At 45.8% G+C, this 20610-nt stretch overlaps 1 protein-coding gene across 1 annotated transcript in view; it reads left to right on the forward strand.

The window, feature by feature from the left end:
- Nucleotides 1–362: 362 nt before the first annotated feature.
- ERGIC1 (endoplasmic reticulum-golgi intermediate compartment 1) overlaps nucleotides 363–20610 on the forward strand; it is a 58445-nt gene continuing 38197 nt past the window's right edge. The window contains exon 1 of the mRNA XM_048319476.1: nucleotides 363–485. Coding sequence (XP_048175433.1) covers nucleotides 466–485 — 20 coding nt within the window. The 5' untranslated portion in view covers nucleotides 363–465. The remainder of the gene's footprint in view (nucleotides 486–20610) is intronic.

Here is a 20610-nt window from a genome sequence, read left to right on the forward strand (position 1 = left end):
GCTGGGGACAAGGTGGAGATGGGGCACAGCTTGGACTCGATGATCCTGGAGCTCTCTTCCAACCGAAATAATTCCGTGCTTCCGTGCTGGCAGCGCCTTCGGAGCCGCGCGGCTGAGCGGTGCACGGGGAGCATCGAGCGGACTCCGCAAACTGCGGGAACCCCGCGGGGAGCTCAGCGGGCCCTGGGGCCGCCCGCATCCCGAATCCCGCATCCCGAATCCGGCATCCCTGCGCCCACACCCCTCACCTCTCATCCCTCACCCCTCACCGCGGGGCCGCCGCTCCCGTAACCCGGCGGCGGAAGCCCCGGCCGGCCCGGCCGCCCAATGGGCTGGGGCTGCGCGGCGCCGGGGCCGGGGCCGGGGCCGTCACTTCCTGGCCCTGCAGCCGCCGGCAGCGAGGCGACAGCCGGGGCCGGGGGCGGCGGCTCCCGCAGCCCGCCCGCCACCAGCACCGCCACCACCATGCCCTTTGACTTCAGGAGGTGAGTGTCGCCGAGAGTCGCGACAGAGCCCGCCCGCCCCGCGGGGACCGGCCGCCACCGCCCCGCGCCGCTCCCCTCCCCTCCTCCACGCGGGTGCGCGTAGGATGGGCGGATGGATGGATGGATGGATGGATGGATGGATGGATGGATGGATGGATGGATGGATGGATGGATGGATGGATGAGGTGTGCGCAAGGAAGGGCCGTGGGAACGGGGAGGTTCTGCCCAGCCAGCGGTTCTTGATCCACAATGCTGTTCCATCAAGCCCAAGGGGTTGTGTGGAATTTGGGTTCCCCGGGCAGGACGGGAAGAGCAGCAGGACCTCGGGGGTGATGGATGTGGGTGTTGGGCTGCTGCTCCTCCCGCAGGTTCCTGGGGTCTCACAGCAGATTGGGGGGGTCACTTTTTCTGGTGGGGCTCCTGCAGCACCTTTCGAAGGTCATGGCAGCTTTAGGGCATCATTCCTTATAGTGAGGTTCCCACGGCAGCTTTAGAGGGTCATTTCTTATGGTGGCGTTCGCACAGTAGCTTTAGGAGATCACAGTGGGGCTCCCACAGCAGCTTTAGGGGGTCACTGCTTAGGGTGGAGGTCCCAGAGCATCTTTAAGGGGTCACTCTTTGCAGCGCGGCTCCCACATGAGGCTTCATGTGCTGAAGCCGTGCCACGTGTCTGATGGCTGGGAACCAGCATCAGTGCCTCCACCTTTGGTTTTGCCATTTAGAGCAGGTGCAGGTTGTAGGATTTGGCCTTTCTGTGCGGCTCCTGCATCCCCTGGGCGGTAGCAGTGTCAGGTGCCAAATCAGAAGTGAGAAAGACTCCTCTGACTTCAGTGGAGCCAAAATAGCAACTGTGGGTTAATTTTCTCTTTTGAGCTGTTCTTGAACCAACAATTTGCACCTTTCCAAGTTCAGAGACGCCAAAGAGAAGATGCACAGATGACTTTTCTCGTACAGATTTTACTACAACGTTAATACTACAATAAAAAATATGTACATTTTTGGGAATATACAGTTAATTACAGTCCCTTCCATGTAGGATCATCATGACCCCTACATGTGCACCCCCTTGAGATGGGAAATGGTGATAGTGCAGTGTTTTAGTTCTCCCAAACAAAGAGTTGTGCATTATATTTTTACTGTAATTCTAAACCAGGCCTCTCATTTATACAGGCTAACAGGATCTTGTGTGATCCATGGGGCATTGTTGAACATGGAGGCAGTTGCTTCTGAATGAAAACTTGCTGAAGCTGGAAACAGCATCTGCTGGATCATGTGGGATCCGGGGCCCAGAGCCTCGTTTCTGCTTTTGTGTAAAATTTGATAGAAAAATTCTTCTCAGCTTTGGAGACATTCTGCCAGCTGCGAATCCTATTGCCATCCATTTTCAGCCTTGTAAAATGCATGAACAATAAGAGATCCTGGGCTGTGGCTGTCACTTTGTAATAGCAGATAAAGAAAATGTTATTTCTGGTGTCTTTGAAAATGTGATTTTTGTTGGGTCTCAGAATGTGCATGTGGAAACACTGGCTCACCAAGAGCATAATCATCTTGAGAGACAGCACTAGTGCTTCAGTTTGGAATGGAACAAAGACGTTCAGTGAAAGCTGAATTGCAGGGTTTGTGTTAATGAGTTACAAAAACAGAGACATCAGTTCAGATCTGCATTTTAAAGATTCACAACTGCAAATAACTTCTTTGTCATTCAGAGTGGAGGATTAGAAATAGACACTTCAAAGCTCTTTCTCAAACAACGTAAGGTCGCTGAAGTTCAGCTTTTCTGCAAAGATGAGTTTTTCAAAGGCTGCCATTGATAACAGGAATTTTATATTTAAAGTACAGAGGAACTATTGTCACGTGCAACAAACCACTTTCCTGTTTTAGAAGCACGAACAGAGTTCAGGACCAAAAGGTTTGCAAAGGTTAGAGCCCTTTTTAGCTGTTGTGGGTTTTGTTCAGAGTGCAGGCAGTGGAACAAAATCTGCTGAGGCTGGAAAATTTTACTGTTGTAGGTAAAGCATGATGCACACGTTAAAAAAAATGTACAGGTACTTCCTGACAACTCTAGAACATGCAATACAAGGCTCTTGGAGAAATAAGGTCACCACCTTGAGTAAGTTTGTGAATGAAGAAATGACATTTTCACCATGTAAAATACAAGGTTCTTCTCTCAGAGATTTCAGCTGGATGTTCCCTTTGGCAGGTACAGTTTGGCACCCTGGGTTCTATATGCCTGTGTATGATTAGAGGCTTGGATTGTTAAGAAACTTTTAAAAGTGCCCCTGCATGTCTTCAAGAGTCCAAAATTCCAAGTGGAAAGGTGGTGTGTTCTGGAGGCCACACATTCCACAGGCTGCATCTGAAGGAATCCTGTCCCTTGCTGCTCTGCCAAGGACATTTGGGAAGGCAAGGTCTTGTTGTGTTTGTATCCCCCCCTCACTTAGAGTTTTATTTTTGATGTTTTAGAGTGGCAGGATGTTGACAGCTGACATCAGGTATAGAGGGGGGCATTGCAGACCAGCTGGAAGTTTAGGCTTTGAGCTCTGTTTCCACACAAAGTAGCTCTAAGGGGAATAGGTTGCCTGGATCTCATCTGGAGATGACAGAGACGCAAATGACAAGTAGTTAAAACAGCCCAGGACCAAAAATGTCCTTATTCTTCACCAACTAGAACTCAAGGAAGTAAGTTACTTCCATGGGACCAGTCTCTTTCCTCTCTTCTAGAAATAGCCAAAATGACCAAAAGTGTTTAAAAATCTTTCTTGGAAGTTGTGTCCATCAGTCAGAGTCTGACATGGAAGTTGCTTGGTTTGTTACTTGTACTTTTTTGTACAATTTTTTTTTCTGTAGGACTTCTGTTTTCTTGGCTTATCAGTGGTTCCCTTTCCTAATACAAACTGCATTTAATTCATAAATAAAGCAATATTTTCACAGTAATCTCACATGAATAGTAATTACTCTGTCCTAAGTATCTTTAAGGTTTTAATAATACTCAGTATTTACCTAATGCTTTTCATTTTTCAAAGCATTTCATTCAGACTAATCCCCCCAGTCCTGCTGCGATGTTGGTACAGAACCAAATTTTCAGCTTCCACATTGGAGCCTTCAGTACAGGTCTGTTCAGTGCATGTCACAAGACACCAGCCCTCCTACAGAACTACAAAATCAGTTTGTATTTCCAGAAGGTCTGGTTCTTTCCTGTTTTTTAACACCCATTTCGCTGAATGGGAGAGACAGATTTTTCCTTCTTGCCCATCTCCTGGTTTTTAGAACTTGTGTCAGCAAAGCAGCTTTCTATGTGTTTGATTGGGGATTTTGAGTTCTCTCACTGGAGCTGAAAGGGTATTTCCTCTTTGAGCCTTTAAGATCTGGTGTCACCTGCACACTTGCAAGCTCTGAGGATGGTTTGAATCGCAATTAGATTAAACTCTAAGCCTGGGCCATTTTGAATGGTGATTGTGAGCCAGCCAGAAGGGTTCCCACATGTTGTGTGATCCAGTTAGCAGGAGGCTGAGCTCGTGCTGGGACTTCAGACTGCTCAGGTATTGAAAATGACACCGTGAAAATGAGAATTACAGATGTAAAAATGAAGTGACTCCCTTGCAGTGGAGGTGGACGTGGTACAGAGAAGCACTGCTGCAAGTTCTCTTCACTCTGGTGGCTTTTCTTTGCACCTGCCTATTTGCATGGAAGAGTTACTGATGGGTTTGCAAGATACTGAAACTTCTGAACCGTTGTGGTCACTTTAGTTGGTTACACTGAGAAAAACTAAAACAGGCCACTCTGAAATCAAGTTTTTGTTCTAATTCTGGGTAGTTCACAGTTGTGCCCTGGCCAGGTGTTTGGCATAGAGCGGCAAATATCTGTGAATCCTTATTTTTATGTGTAGCTGAGAAATTCAGAATTTATTTCCCACAATTGATCATTGTGATGTTTTCATTAAGGTTTTGTTATTGTTCCTTGTTTGGTTTTGGGGTTTGGTTGTTTTTTTTTCACAGTGTGATAACCTGTATGAAGTAACAGTGTGCTGTACCCGGATTTTGGAGGTCATGGGAAAGGAGCCAGGCTTAGAAAGGATTAGATTTAAATGCTGATCTAGAGTGGAAGGTAAAAACTCTTACTCTGTCTGCACAGGCCCCCACTGTCAGCTGTTCTTTGGCATGTCTGTGATAAATGATATTTTAATGTGGGTGTGCTGATTCAGACCTATGGATCATTTTTATTGTTTTGGGACATGGGCAGGTCTTCGCTTTTGTTCCTGAAGAGTTTTTTTTAATCAGATTGTTCAGTCTTAACCAAAGCTGACACCCTCAACCTTACTGCTCTTAGGAGAGGGAGTATGTTTGGGTTTAAATTAGACTGAGGAGCTGTGGTGGTGAATAGACAGACTTGTGACCTGGCACAGTTGTGAAATCAATTTCCAACCAGATTAATGAGTACAAACCAATAGATTTTAGGTGATTTTGAGTCTATGGAGAAAAATCTTTTCCAGACTAAGCAACCCCTTGGACACCTTCTCATTCACTTTGAGCTTAATGCAAATAACTTGATTTTAGTCTTCAGGTTTCAGAAAAGAAGGAACAAACCTGTCTTTCATGATGCCCCCATTTTTATTTTGGCAGACTTGGGAGGTTTACAACTAAAATCTTTCTCTAAGCCTTCAACTTGTCCTGGAATTGTTTGCCAACATTTGAACATTTTGAACATTTGCCAGTTGTTCAGCAGAAATGGTGACTACTTGACATCTTAAATGTCAAATGTCAGTGGAAATGTCCATGTTTGCTCAGGAATTCTCATTTGCAGAGTGAAGCAGTGCCGTGTTTCCATCAGATCCTGGTGCTCCGTGCACCTGCTGGCTGTGTCCCAGCACCTTCCTTTAACTGCCTGCAGCAGCACACACTCCTTCCTTGGGCTGAATTAGTGGCTGAACTTTGGAGGAGAGGCATCCTGAGCTTATTTGTGAGCAGGTACAGGGTGGTAGCAGCAGGTGGGTGTGTTCTTGGCTGAAGCAGAGCAGGGAGGAGGAGAACAAACAGCTCAGAGCTGCTGGGTTGTGCTGCTGGATTGAGCACAGCAGTGGCCCCACAAAGGTTTGCGTGTGCCCTGCCCTGAGCTGTGCCACAGACACTGCCACTTGCCCAGACAGGTTGAAGGGAGATTTGAAGGGTTAGAGAAAGATCCTCCCAAGCCTGCCAAAAGAAAAATGGGGGGATCATGAAAGACTTCTTTTTGAAGCCTGTATACTAGAATCGAGTTATGTGCCTTAAGCTCAAAGTGAATGAGAAGGTGTCCAAGGGGTTGCTTAGTTTGGAAAAGGTTTTCCTTCATAGACTCAAAATCACCTAAAATCTATTGGTTTGTACTCATTAATCTGGTTGGAAATTGATTTCACAACTGTGCCAGGTCACAAGTCTGAGCATCAGTTTGTCTATTCATCATCACAACTCCTCAGTCTAATTTAAACCCAAACATACTCCTAAGAGCAGTAAGGTTGCAATGATTTTGTCCAAAATATTAATTCCTGTATGTGATTGAGCTGGTAGCCATCACTTCCTAAATTAATGTCCAGGGGCCATAGCACAGCTCTGTGTTGGGTAGTTACATATTTATAGAATTACAGAATCACAGAATATTCTCAGTTGGAACTCAGTTGAACCCACAAGGATCATCGAGTCCAGTTTATAAGTGAATGGGATCAACCCCACAACCTTGGCATTATTAGCACCATGCTCTGACAGACTGAGCTTGTTTCAGCAGTAACTGCAGGGGCATTTCCATCCCCACCTGCAGCCACGTCTGGCGAGCCCGTTCCAATTCACATTGTGCAATGCCACTGGTAAACAACCCTTCCAAGTGGTATTGCTGCCACCTTACGTAATGACCAACGTGGATTTGGGTGCCAGGCAGTGCCATGACTAACTTTGTCTCAACAATAGCCCTTTGAGGGCACCTGAGAAATTATTCTGCAGTCACAGCAGTCAGATGGGCAAGCAGAGCTGTACAGACAGAGTCTATTGATGTTTGTGCCACAAATAACTGATTATACATGGTGTGCATGTATGTAAATATTTCTTTCTAAGTCTCCCTAGTGCATCATTTCTCTCAAAATACTGTTGGAATGGAGATTTTTTTCTCCTGAGTAAGTAGGAAAATATTAAGGCCTGGCTTTGTAGGAAAGTTTTGCATTGTTCCTTCTGAACTTCAGCTGTCCTCCTTTGTTCAGTCCTTGGTGACACAGATGCTTCCTTCATGCCATCATAGTTCACTGCTGTGAAAATGACTGAATCACACTGTAAACAGAGCTGAAGCAATGCCACCAGCCTGGACTGGGAGCTGTGGACGTTGTTGAGCTTGTATTTTGAAGTGTGCTGGTGTATTTTTTAGCCGTGTAGTTCAAGTGGTGGAGGTGGGGAGAATAGTCTCGCAATGAAGGAAGAAGAGAAGGAGAATCATCTGTTTTTCTTGTCTTTTATCCAAGCACAAGCCCTGAAGTGATGTCTAGGTATTCCTGCACAGAGCCAGCTGCTCTCGAAATGGAAAACTTGGTCTGCCAAAAAAAATTAACCACAGCCTTGCCACAATCTACAAAATCTTCCTTATAGTGAAATGCCTGAGTATTTTAGTAGTAGATCTTCTTTATTGTGAAATGTCTGAGTATTTCAGTAGTAGTCATGGCAGACACACAAGATGCAGTTGGCCAGTGCAGTTCACTGTTTGAATTGTGTGTTTAGATGTTTGCTTTTCTGCCTGGGTTTTTTTTTTTTTTTTGAAGGATGTTTCCAAACGAGATGTATTTAGTTTAATTCAGAGAATCCAGAAAGATTGGCATGTAACAGAAGAGCCTTCAAAATGCTGTGTTAAAATGTGCAGGCCTATATTACTGCTGACAGGATTTCAGGAGATCATGATTCTTTAGTGCTTATTTAACAATTATATCCTAAAACAGATCAGCAGATCAATTGTCCATCTCTGTAGACCACTGTGTGCCCCCTAAAACATCAATAATGTAAATATGACTTTGTTTCCTGTTAAAGGTGAAGTCTTGGAGCCTTGCTTAGATTCTGTGTCATTCTAAATCAAATGTGACCCTACTGCACTGAAATCTCAATCTGGCTTCTGCATTATAACAGATTATACCTGGACTAAAAACCGGTGGTAAACCTGATCCCCAGCTACAAGTTGCAGCTCTTGAGTCTGTATCAGTTATGGTTTTCTAATGGGCATCCATGCAGATATTTCTTGGAAATTGTGTCAAACCAGGAACTTGACTTGGAAGCCAGGTGATGCAGAAGAGTTGTACTTGCTTGTAGGTAGCGCACTTATACGCAGATAAAAACAGAACTGAGTTGTAGAAGCTTGTACAGAAATTGTTGTCTCCTTAGATTGGAATTGAAACAGGAGAACCTGAGCCAGTCCCTGCAGAGTGACTGATACTCTGGAAAAGTACGATATATTTGAATCCCATGTATTGGGTAGGAGTTTCCCTTACTGATATGGAGAAATCTCTGTTGTGCAATAGGTGTGGATTGGCCTGTGTGCTTTTGAGGGAAGCCTTATGAATGTGCAGTTGTTTTCTTCACACACCCCTCTCTCCCCCCTTTTTTTGATTCCCCAGATGTTACATTTGTTCATGCTCTTTTGTACCAATCTCTGATTTTTGTGCTGAGCAAGTGCAGCTGGGACTTAAACCAGAAAGGAGCTTCCACAAATAAAACCTGCACATTTCTGATGCTAAAATAGTTCTTACCAGATCTCGTTTCAAGGTGTTCAGCAGTGCAAGGCACCAGCAGAGCCGTAATGTTTTGTGATTCCTGGAAGCTGTGGGAAAGACTATGGTGCAGCTCTTTTTTTCCATAGCTCTCTGGTTGTGTGTATGTAAATTCTTGGAAATCACAGTCCAGCTTTGCACTGTGTTCAGTGCCTGCTGCAGATCAGGACTTCTGTTTGTTTGTGGGAAGGGAATGTGGCAGGAGGTTGGGAACCCTGAGCTGGCAGGTGTCCCTTAGGGAAAAGGAGAAATGTTCAGGACCAAGGGGATCACGAAGGGTGGAAGTGCTGGGATGTGCTGGGGAGCTGCAGGAACAAGAATCTCTGAGTCGAAGGCGCTGGGCCAGGAAGGGTTACAGTCAGCTTATGGCGTTCAAGTATCTGAACAATTTGCTTAGTTTGGGGAGCAGCCATATATGTTTAATGCTCTTCCCCATTCTCTCTGTTCTCCAGAAAATGCTGCTCCCACTCAGGAGTGCAATGGCTCTTACAGTCCAGCAAAGGGCTGGATCTCTTTAAATACCAGTCCCCTTACTTGAACATTTTTTTCTTCATGACACTTTTCTCCTGTTTTGATGAAGCAGAGCGTAATTTGCTCACTTTATTAAAAATACATTTCTCTTCCATCCTTCATTTTGACACCTGCTTCACTGCCTACAAGGAAATAAAATGCTTGCTGGCAGGACTCCACCTCTGAGTATTTGAGATTATACTTTCCTCCTCCTGCTAATTGCCTTTGGAATATGTTTGAGCCTAACATTTTATTTTGAGGGAAAAAGAAGAGTGATGTACCGCTTCCTGTCTTCTATCCTTCAGTGTCACCTCAAATAGTTGCACTTCTGGCACATTGCAGCAATACAATTGTGTGTGTATTCCTGAGAGAACAAGCTCGATATGCACTGAAAGGATAAAAGCACCAAGTTTGGCACATGGTTGACAAAAAGGTGTTCTGCAGGACAGCACAATGGAACCACAGAGCAGGCAGAAGGGAGGAGAATGGAGAACTGGCTCCTTGGAAAGGAATCAGTCGAAGTGGGAGCAGAGTGTATGAGTTTTCGTGCCTTTTTTCAGCACCTGCTGTGGGGATTCATAGTGCTTTGTCCTAGAAATAAATGGGTTTGTTTTTCTGCCCCTATGCAGATCGTGTACCTGCTAAGTAACCAGCAGGCCAGATGACATAATGTGCTGGGGCTGGTGCCTCCAAGGTTCTCTCAGCCCCTTTCCCTAAACGTCCAGTTACCCAAAGGCTGGATTATATAATTAATGACAGTCCTCCTGGCCTAACCTTGTTTTCTTGTTCTCAGTACTCCTCCTTGTTTCAGACACTTCCTCTGTTAGTTTCATTATGTTCTTGGAACTAGAATTAAAGAGGGAGGAGCTGGCTGGCAAGGAAACCTATTCCTACATTTCACTCCCGAGTTTAAAAGTGTGGAGAGTCAGCAGGTCAAAAAAAATCCTGTTTGCTTTGAAAACTGGTGTGATGTTGTGAGTGAGAAGTCAGTCATACAGCATTTGAAAATTGCAGCCTTCACCTGCTTGCAGTCCAGATAAACTGGTTTAAAACTCCACCAGCCTCTCCACCTCCCTGTCTGGTCCTTCTCATATCAGAGCTTGCTCGAAGTAATTGAGGATTAAACAGTTTCCGATGTAATTCTGAAGCCTTGAGAGTTTCTCCAGTAAAGCTCAGGTTCTGCACTTTGTGTGTTAATACCCATTGTGTGTGAATGAGGACTGGCTGATTGCTTAATGATGTGTGCTGTTATCTGCTGTTCTGCGGGTGTTAATCTTATAAAATGTGTTAATAGCTGCTTGGTATTTACAAGTATCGGCTTATTAGTCCGGCTTTGAATCTGTATTTGCATCTCCAGCTCACACTCAGGGCCAAGCTTTGGTGTTTGTGTATTCAGTGTTTATTTCCTGCTGAAACTGAGATTAGCAGGATCACTTATCTGACTTTGCACATGCTTCAAAGTTTGTGTCCCAATTCACAAAACCATCAAGATTATTCACAAACGAGCTCTCCAGCCACGGCCCTGGTACTGAACCAAGCTCAGCTCTTGCAGAGCACATCCAGTTTGTTTTCCTAAAGCCACCTTCCTGCTGCTTTCCTTGTACAGACCTTCAAAGAATCACAGAATCACAGAATGTTCTGAGCTGGAAGGGACCCACAAAGATCATCCAGTGCAGCTCCTGGTCCTGCCCAGACCCCCCAACAACCCCACCCTGGGCATCCCTGGCAGCGCTGTCCAAACGCTCCTGGAGCTCTGGCAGCCTCGGGGCCGTGCCCATTCCCTGGGGAGCCTGGGCAGTGCCCAGCAGCCTCTGGGGGAAGAGCCTTTCCTGATATCCAAGCTAAAATCCCCCCAACACAACCCCAGCCATTCCTTCAGGTAGAACTTGGAGCTTTGCCCTGTTTCGCTTCAGGTATTTGCAGTTTTCCATCTGTAGTTTTCCATGTGCTTGAGGAAAGGTGGGCAGATGTTACCAGGTGCTGCTGTGCAAAATGAACAAGCTGAAGAAGAAAGATTTAATTGAGTGGAACAGGAATTACACAGTGAGTCAGTGCCGGGAGCAGAACAAATTCAGGTCTGTTGGCTCCCACTGCTCATCCCGTCCGCAGGATCGCAGCCTGGCTCTGCCAGAGCTGTCCTGAGCTGCTCTCTGCACATTATGTTCTCATCTTCCAGCAGACAGGAAACATAGAAATGTCATCTAAACAAAGAATTAACAGAATGAAGAGCTCAAAGTCAGTAGTTCCTATTTTCTGCCGCTGCTGCTGACTTCCTACCATTGTTTTGTTGTTCATTTAAACAGATTTACCTACTTGGTTGGAGCTCTTCTTCAGAGTTCCTGCTGTTTATTGCCTGTGCTGGGTTGTAGGAGCTAAGTGTTCTTGCAGAGTTGTCAGAACACACACTTGTCTTTGGGTGGGAAGAAAAACAGCTAAAGAAAGGATTTCAGAATGAAACCTTGAACTAATATTTCCCAATGAAAATAGAAAAATTAATGCTTCTTGTACATGCATAGAGTAAGGTGTAAGAATACGGCAGCTCTACTTCTTCACCTGTTTTAGAGTGAATTTACTATGTGTAGAAATTCTTTGCTAGGTTTGTGGAACAAAATTGGAGATTTTTGCCCATCACAGGTACAGCAAGGACCACAGGAACTGAAAATGCAGAGGGCCTTGGAACTCAGTGCTTTTTTCGAGCAAAGTAAGAGAGGCTTTGCTTAAAAAGGACAGGCTTTTCTTGATGTTTCCCCAATTAAAGTCCATCCTTTCCTAGTTCAGAGACTTGCTCCAAAATGATGGTCAGACCAGGTGTGACTTTTTTTCCAGTAGCAGCTCTCCAGCACCTGGGGAACATAATCCAGCCCAGGGCATTGCTGAGCAGTCTGTGTCCCTTGCCCAGCCTGCTTTTGATTCCTCTCCTCTCTCCCAGGGCAGTCTGGTGATGCCCAGCCCCTCTCAGGGTCACTAAGCAGAGGGGAGTTGTGTCCTGTTTGTGCCTTATTTGTGTCCCAGATCCCAGCTGTTCTCCCAGGCCATCTTTACTGTTTCATTTCACATATTCTGTCCTTAGGCACATGGGATGGGGTAACTGATATTTCAGGCCATCTCTGCACACCCCAGCTGTTACATTGCTGAATAAGATCAATTTAACAAGTCAAGAGGTTAATCTATCTCTGGTCCTGGATGCAGGAGTTCTAGGGATGGTTTAAACAACTGTGAGCAGTGAAACTCCCCCCAATTACTTCAGACAGGTGTCTGGGATTTTATTCTTATTTTTTAAGTAAGTGGTATTTTGCTAATCAAAAGAGCGCCATGTGTGCAAACGTGACTCAGCTGTGCTGTTTGTTCTACCTCTGCATCTCCCTCAGCTTGAGCTGTCACATTGAAAGCTAAATTGGTGGCTTTAGATTTATCTATTTTACAGAAGTAACTGCTTTGCTTTTCAAAATCTTAGCACGAGTGTCTGATGTGCTTTGTAGGAGGGAACAAAGCCAGAAAAGTGTGTTCTGATAGAAGTACCTGCCTGCCTTTGGTGGAGTGAGGCTGTGTCTAAGCCTGCTTGGTTTTATTTAGAGCTAAATGGCCTCTGAAGAGTTTAAAAGCCACCTTCTGGCTTGTGCTCCTCAGCTGGTGTGCTTGGGCTTGTGCTGCCCAGCAGTTTGTTGACAAAGCTGGGATCAATTGTCCCAAAGTCATTGTTTGGGAGCAGTGACCCAAGCTGCTGCCTGTTAAACAACTTGGAAGCTCTTAGCTAAGTGATTCGATTTTTTATTTAAAAATCTGGTTTTTTAGTAACACCAGAGTATTCTCTGTGCCTTCTTCGCTTCTCTTGGTTTTTTCTAGCACTATCTATTTTTATTTTGGTCTGTCTCAAGAGCTCGAGTCCAGGGGCAGCAGTTTCACAGGATGGGTCAGGTTGGAGGGGACCACAGTGGGTCACTGGTGCCACCTCCCTGCTCCAGCAGGGCCATCCCAGAGCACAGGGCACAGGATGTGTGCAGGCAGCTCTGGAATATCCCCAGGGAGGAGACCCCAGAGCCTCTCTGGGCTCTGCTCAGGGCCGGGCCCTGCCCAGGGCAGCAGTTCTGCCTCCTGTGCAGGGGAATTGCCGGGCTCAGGCCCTGCCCGGTGCTCTGGGGCCGCTGCTGGGCCCCGGAGCAGAGCCCGGGCCCTGCCCTGAGCCCTCCCTGCAGCCAGGGACAGCCAGGGCTGAGGGCCCCTCTCAGCTGGGGCTCCTCTCGAGGCTGAGCAGCCCCGGCTCCCTCAGCCTGTGCTGGGCACGGAGCTGCTCCAGGCCCTTCCTCAGCTGCGCAGCCTCCGCCGGCCCCGCTCCAGGAGCTCCAGGTCCCCACTCTTGATCTAGAAGCTACAGCCTGAGAACCTGGTTTACTTCATATTTATGTTATGGATGCTGGGGAGAGGATGGGGAGTGCCATCCCTGGGTGTTCCAGTGGCTGATCACAGACCCCACCGTGCCGGAGCTGGAGGGAGCCAGGTTTTCTCCTGGGCACTTCTAATTCTCAAGCTTTGCTCAGATGACCAGAGAAGCTGCCTGAGAAGTCAGCAGAGCACACAGATAGAAATGCTCCTTGTCACTAAGCAGCATGCCTCTGGTGGGAAGGTTTCTGCAGAAATACCGCTGGGGATTAAAGCCAGGGCGTTTCCATCTGGCCGTGTCTCCAGCCTGAATGATCCTGCTCTGACAGCAGGCAGAGCTTCCTTCTGATACCATGAATTCACATGGAAAATAACCAATAGGGCCTGGGTTTTTTCCTCCCCTTCTGCCTCCAAGCTGCATTGATTTGGGGGAGAGGGGAAACTTCTGAGACAGACGCGGTGGTTAAACTCTGATCTCACCTTTGTAACACCAACCTCCTCTGAAGTGTTTGTGGAGAGAAAAAATGGAGTCTATTTGTGCACAGTCATCTTTGAAAGTCAGATGGACTTAATCCAAGGTATATTTACCATGACTGAGTTTCTCTCTGCTTCCCATGGCCTCCTTAAAAAGGATGAAGTTTTTATTGTAGAGTGGGTTCTCAGCTGGAATTGGTGTCTCTGCTAAGAGCCTTAATAGTAGCAGCTATTGAATGAATCATAGTCCATAAACTCTTCTGTCTCAAGGGAAGGGTCTTCCAGAGGTGGGAGCAGGAAGAATATGAGGAAACAAAGCTGTGTGGTGGCCCATCCTGTGGGCTATGGGAGACTCTTCAGAACCATCGTTCCAGCTCATTTCATGTGCACTCAGACGTGTTTCCTGAAGTGGGGCTGAGGTTGCTCATTCTCTTCTTGCTTCACACCTGCCTTGGTTTCCTGAATTGCTACTGCAGCTCTTCTGTCATGAAATCAGACTTCAGAACAGACCCAGTTATACAAATCTTGTGGGAAGAGCTGGTTGTCTCTGCATCAGATCTGTAGGTCCTGTGGGGAACCCAAATAAAGCAGATGGAACCAACAATCTCTGCTCTCTGGAATGCAGTAAAACAACAAAAAGGTTCAAGGAGGCAGATAGGAAATGGAAAGAGGAAGAACAGAAGTCTGTTGAGTGACAAATCCCAAGGTTATGTCCTTGTCTCCAGGGAAAACTAATCCTCAAAGTTGAGGATGATTCGTCTCTTTAAAGGCACTTAAATAGAAATTGTAGCTGGCTGGATTGACTGATACCTACATGAAGTAATTAGAGAGGCTGGTGTAATTCTGAGGGATGCGGCCTAAAAATGAATTTGTTTAGAATGTCTAACTGACAGACGGTCTCAAAGAAAAGGCAGTGGGTGTTTTCAAGCCTGTTATCAGACAGACCTGCCTCAAAGTGACTCTTATCAAAAACCAAATGGATGCTGGCATAGGCTTGACTGTCGAGGGCTGTGTTTGGCACCTGCCTTGCTCTCTGCATATCTTCCACAGTGCTGTAGGTTTTTTTAATGATGTTTTCATCAAAAGCAGTCTGGGATTGTTGTTTTGAATGAATGTTCCCAGAAATGCACAGCACAGCAGTTTTTCTACCCACCTGAAGAAGAAAACCAGTGTAACAAATAGAGTAGTTTATCTTCTTTTCACAAAAAGCTCCCTTTTTTTTTTTTCAAGACAGGGTTTTTTACAACTTAATGTCTGCATGGGCTGCCTGTGTGTCATTTCTTGAATGTGGCAAGTTCAGCGTGTAACGGTAGAAATTCTCTCTTCCACGTTGTAACTGGGTTTACTGGTGAGAACTTAATGAGTGGACTTTGTAAAGAACAGGCAAGCTCTTTGTTTAGTCAGGAATTGGTGTGTGTGTGTGGAGAAATAGTGACCTCATGCCTTCTTGAGATTTGAGGTTTGCAGCCACGCTCTGATCCCCTTTGCAAGGAGGACTTGACAAATGGGGAAAACCAGCAGCGGTACTTCACTAGAATTTATCTCCAGTTTGCAGCTCCTTGCTGATAAATGGGGAGGGGCATTACCAGCAAACGAGCAGAAGGGTAAACAACGTTTAGTAACTGCTTTAACCAGCTTTTACTCCCCTGTGCAGTGGCAAGGAAAGAGTTCTTGCATGAAATAGTTCCTCAAAGGCCAGCTTAGCCTTGTTCACTTTATAGAACAGAGGACACTGCCTAAAAATGCAGGGTTAGCTGTTGTGTCAGGTTTAGAGCAAAAAAGGAGAGAGGTTTTGGTGTGACAGCTGTGTTTTCAAAAGGGCTGTGAAAAGACAGACTTACTCCTGCCTTCTGACTTAGGCAGCTGCCGTGGGAGTGAATTAACTGTACTGCAGATACATAAATATTGTGTGAGAAGAGGGATCTCCACAGAAATCTTGAATGGTGTGTCCCAAATCAGTCTCCCACCAAAGGGCTGAAGAGAGGAGTTGTTACTTCCCAGCTTCTTCGTGCTGTCTTTCCAACTGGACCGCTTAACTGAGGGGTTTTGTTGATCCAGGAAGCCATCTCAGCCTAGAAAGGTGTATTATTCTTTATTTCCTCCCCATGTCTATGTGTCATAGTTGCCTTGCCTTTCTCTTTTTCAACCTGCAGCCCATTTCTTTCTCAGGGAAGTTGTGGTTCTTACCAAGAAGGAAACAGTCAGGGATGGCGTTTCTACTGACCCTAAACCTCCTTTTTCCGAATCACAGAATCCCAGGATGGATTAGGTTGGAAGGGACCACAGTGGGTCACTGGTCCAACCTTTGGTGTCCAGACAGTTCTGGAATATCCCCAGTGAGGGAGGCTCCACGCCCTCAAAGTTCACTTTTTCTCTCTGTATTTGATAGTTCCCCCTTTGTGTAGTTTAGTCACTTCTGCTGTAGAATTGCCAGTTGTTTGGTGAACTTCACAGTGAAGTTCTGTTTCTGCTGGAAAACGTGTTGTCCCTGCAAGTCACTTCAAGTCCAATTATTTGTTAGAGAAACAAATTGGTTCAGCAGCACCAGGCTGTCTCTTTTATTCAAAGAGATCTCAAAGCTACTGATGTGTAATAAAATGAAGGTAGTTGTTCACTCTACGCTGGAGTCGTTATTGAGAGTGAGTAATGTCACCAGGAATTGGTGACCTCAGCTCCAAATGTGGTATCTGCTGAAAAATAGATGCCACTTCTCCAAGCTGGTGAATATGGGAGGTGGAGAATCAAGTGTTGTTTCAACACCCACATTCTTCTGGGTGAATCACAGCCACGGACCCTTTCTGCTGAGACAAGATGACAATGGTGTATTTACACCACCACTGACCTGCTAAAAGTGGAATGTCAGCCATGATACTGATTGGGGTTTTATTTTTTTTAATCATCTTTGACATCAGAAATGTAATTTGCTCACATCCTCTAACTTTAAGGATGTGCTGAAGTAACTACAATAGAGCCAGTATGCTTCAAAAAGAAGACTGATGTTTAAATACTTGGTTCTCCTGGGGAAAAAACATCATCTCCCGAAGAACAAAACCATTTTTCCCATCTGTGAGCATTAATGCTAAATTTCTGTCTGGAAAGGGACAAAAATTAATCTTTTTGCTGCTGATTTACAATGCTGGAATTCTGTTCTGTGACCAAGTGCCACATGAGAATGTGTTACAGTTCTGCTTGATTAACTGGAATCCAAAATACAGTCCAAGAGCTCCAAGACAGCCTTTCCCTGGCCCCTCAGGTAAATCAGTAAAACCAGACCTTGCAGAAGGGCACATGAAAACATCCCACTCCAGAGCTGTGGTTCAGAGCTCCTCAGAGCTTCTGCTGTGTCTTTGCAGGGAGTCCACACAGGGCATCAGTAATTTTGGGAGAAATTCATCCCTGGGTGCCATGGCCAGTGCATCCCTCCTGTCTTTGTGCCAGGGAGGGGTGGGCAAATTCTGGAAACTGAAGGAGGAATTAGTGTTTTTCCTTCTCTGATATGAACTCCTTTGGGTATCAGAGTTTCTCTTTGATACAAGACATTCAAATTTAACCAGTGTCTAGTTAGTTCTACTTATAAGTCGTTGGAGTTTTTTAATTGCCTCATGTTCTTTGCTTCTTGCTCATGAAAAACGTAACAGCATCTGACACAGTTGTTAGGAAAGCTCTTTTCAAATTCCAGAGATGTCAGAGAGGATTTTTCTGTTTGGAGGTGTGGAAATCTTCAGTGAAATAATGTATTTATTACTTCATTTCCTGAAATATTTCGGGTCCAAACTTGAAACTGTTCAAGTGTACATAAAGCCCTGGCAGGAAGCCCTGCCTGTGGCAGCTCCTGCTGGGGGAGTGAGCTCATCCCCTGCTCAGGGCAGGCAGGTGAAGCATCAACTCTAGAAAAAACTGCAGTGTTTGGGTCCCCTGCCCTCCCTGCCACTCATCCAGCACTGTCAGTCACAGCTCAGGTGAGACCCCAGCTGCAGAGCTGCCCCAGCCCTGGGGCCCTGCACAGGAAGGAGCTGGAGCTGCTGGAGAGAGTCCAGAGGAGGCTCCAGGATGATCCGAGGGATGGAGCAGCTCTGCTGGGAGGAAAGGCTGCGAGAGCTGGCATTGTTCAGCCTGGAGAGGAGAAGCTTTGGGGTGACCCCATTGTGGCCTTTTAGTGCCTGAAGGAGCTACAGGGAAGATGGATGGGACTATTGACAAGGGATGAGGGGCAGGACAAGGGGGAATGGATTCACACTGACAGAGAGTAGGGTTAGATTGGATATTAGAAAAAAATCCTTCCCTGTGAGGGTGGGCAGGCCCTGGCACAGGATGCCCAGAGCAGCTGTGGCTGCCCCTGGATCTCTGGAAGTGTCCAAGGCCAGGTTGGATGGGACTCAGAGCACCCTGGGCTAGTGGGAGGTGTCCCTGCCCATGGCAGGGCTTGGAATGAGATGCTCTTTAAGGTCCCTTCTAACCCAAACTGTTGTGTGATTCTGTGATATATTTCTGTCTGAAGAAAAAATCTGAGTAGCAGCAGCTCATATTAATCTAGGTACAACTTTTGAAATCCTTCTAACACTTACTGGTGCTTGAAATTTGCCACCCTTTTGTTTGGCTCCTTCGAGGTCACCCTCACTATTTCCAAGAAGACTATGGCACTTCTGTCCATCAGAGAGCTGAAATTCTGCCCCAGACCTGGTTTAATCACACGAAGATTTGTGAATTCTGTTTGAACCTAGTTAGGAATCACCCCTGCTCATCTCTGTGATGCTGTTTTACCAGTTGTTGACATTCCCACCGGGAAAGTGAGAGGTTTTTGCCGTGTCCTTTCAACTCTTGGATTGATAAAAAAGTATCGTAGCATTCCCTCATGTTAGTTATGAATGTTGGTTCCTGCGAACCTCTGACATTGCCAAAAAGCCTTTTTTTATTTGTTTGCAGCCCTGCTCTCCATTGAAAGAAAAGACACTATAGATGTGTCAGGAAATTCCTGCTGATGACAGCCTGGTTCTATCTTTAGGCTCATATTCTGGAATTGCAAGGCCCAGCCTTCCCTTTATGAGAACACATATGGCCTGGAGGAAGAACTTTCCTAGCAGCAAGTTTGTTGTTTCCACTCTGATTCGATGTTAATTGATTAACTCAAAGATACAACTTCGCCTTACAAGTCTTGTCTTTCTGAGGGGAGGAAGAAAGTTGCCGAAAGCTAAATATAAACAACGTGCAGTGGAAAATGCACATGTGCCTGCTCTGTGAGTGTGAAGTGATGTCTCCCTTCCTAAAGCAGGAGAAGCTGCAGGTTAAGGGAGTTCACTGAGCAGCTGTAAATCTCCAGCCTGATTTCTCGTGGCCATGTAGGATGACTCCCAGACTCTCCCAGTGGATGCTCAGCGTGGCACAGGGTGTCTGTGCCGGATGAGCTGGCAGGTACAGCCCTTCTGAACATCCCGTCTCCCTGCAGCATTAGTAATACCTTCCACTGCTTTGAGTACAGCAGGGAGCTGGGAGGCAGCTTTTGCAACAGAGCACAAGGTTCCTCTCTGTTCTCAGGGTACAAATACTCCTCTGAGTGACCAATGCCTCAGGAACCTGGAGGCTTGTTGGAATTTTTACTGCAGGTGCTTGCAGGAACGTCTGACCTGAGGGCAAGTAAAACCTGTTCCCCTTTGCCATGCACACAGCTCCATGGCCTCCTCCCTCATGCATTACAAATCATCTCTGGTGTCTAATCCTCATTCTTTTCTCTTCCGGGGACAGTGTAAGTGCTCTCCTGGGATTGCTTTCGGTTCTGGGAGGTAGGCAAGGAGCCAGTGGCAAAAGGAGAAAGGTTTTTCTAGTGGAGGCAGATTTTTAACCCTTAGGTCTGATGGGAGCTTTCACAAATCTCTCATTTCTTGGGACCTAGGGTCTCCCGTTACAATAACTCTTGTCAACTTCAAAGATTTGTTTGAGACATTTGCTTGATTCACTTATTTTTGCAATTATATGTAATTAATGAAGCCTTCTTTGGGTTTCTGTCCTCATTGCTAGCATTTAATCTCTCTGGTGTATCACAAACATACTTTTCAAGCTGTCATTAAATCCTTTACATTTCATATCTTCTTCTAACTTGGAGTTTAAATCAGAGTTAACAAGATGGCTCTGTGTCCTGGCCATGCCATCATTCATCATTCTCCTCAAACTTTGATGTCATTCGGGCTTCCCACTTGCCCTTCTCTGAATGCATAAACCCCACTGCTCTTTTCACTAACCAGGATCAGACTGAGGAAATTGTATAAATTGTGGCCAGTATCAGATGCCTTATGAGCAATTGCCTGGAACCCTGAGGATTAGTGGTTCCTTTGCCAGACTATGAACCCTCAGAACATGTCTTTTCCAAGCAATTGATTGTTCTGCCAGGAGACTTGCACATAGCCAGTCTTTTTTCTTTTGGGCTGGTGGTCATTTGGATTTACTGGTATCACACATGAGTGAGCAAAATTTAAGCAGCAGTGTTTGCCTCTTACTCCAAACTTGTCATTTTCCATTCCTTTATTGTTGATTGTTGTGATCATTTCAGCATCCTTGTGCAAGCTTTAATACTCCTTCCCTCCTTGCCTTCCCTTCTTCTTGAGTCAGGCTTTGGATGGCATCCTTCAGGCTTCTGCTTTCATCCATAAAACCTTAGCTGAGCACTTCTTGTAGTGTCTCTGCCTAATCCAAGCTTACTTAGGCCATGTAAAAGTTAATTTGTGGTGTTGGGTGTTACTTATGTGAGTAAAATGACAATCAGAGGAGAGAACTCTGCCTCATGTGACATCAGCTTTCCAGACAGTTGTTTAAAAAGCTAGAATTCTTTTTCTTTAATGCTATGATGGGCCATCATTTCAATACTAGCAAATATTTCTGGTTGTGAGAACAAACTTCCTTTTATAGTATCCACACACTGCTGTTTTTACTGAATCCAGCCTGGAGCTGTTTCCTATTTCTGAGCGTTCGCTCACACTCAGCAGCTCCTGGTGTTCACGTGCTCTGTCT

The sequence above is a fragment of the Corvus hawaiiensis genome, chromosome 15, assembly GCF_020740725.1.
Source record: "Corvus hawaiiensis isolate bCorHaw1 chromosome 15, bCorHaw1.pri.cur, whole genome shotgun sequence".
Classification (NCBI taxonomy): Eukaryota; Metazoa; Chordata; class Aves; order Passeriformes; family Corvidae; genus Corvus; species Corvus hawaiiensis.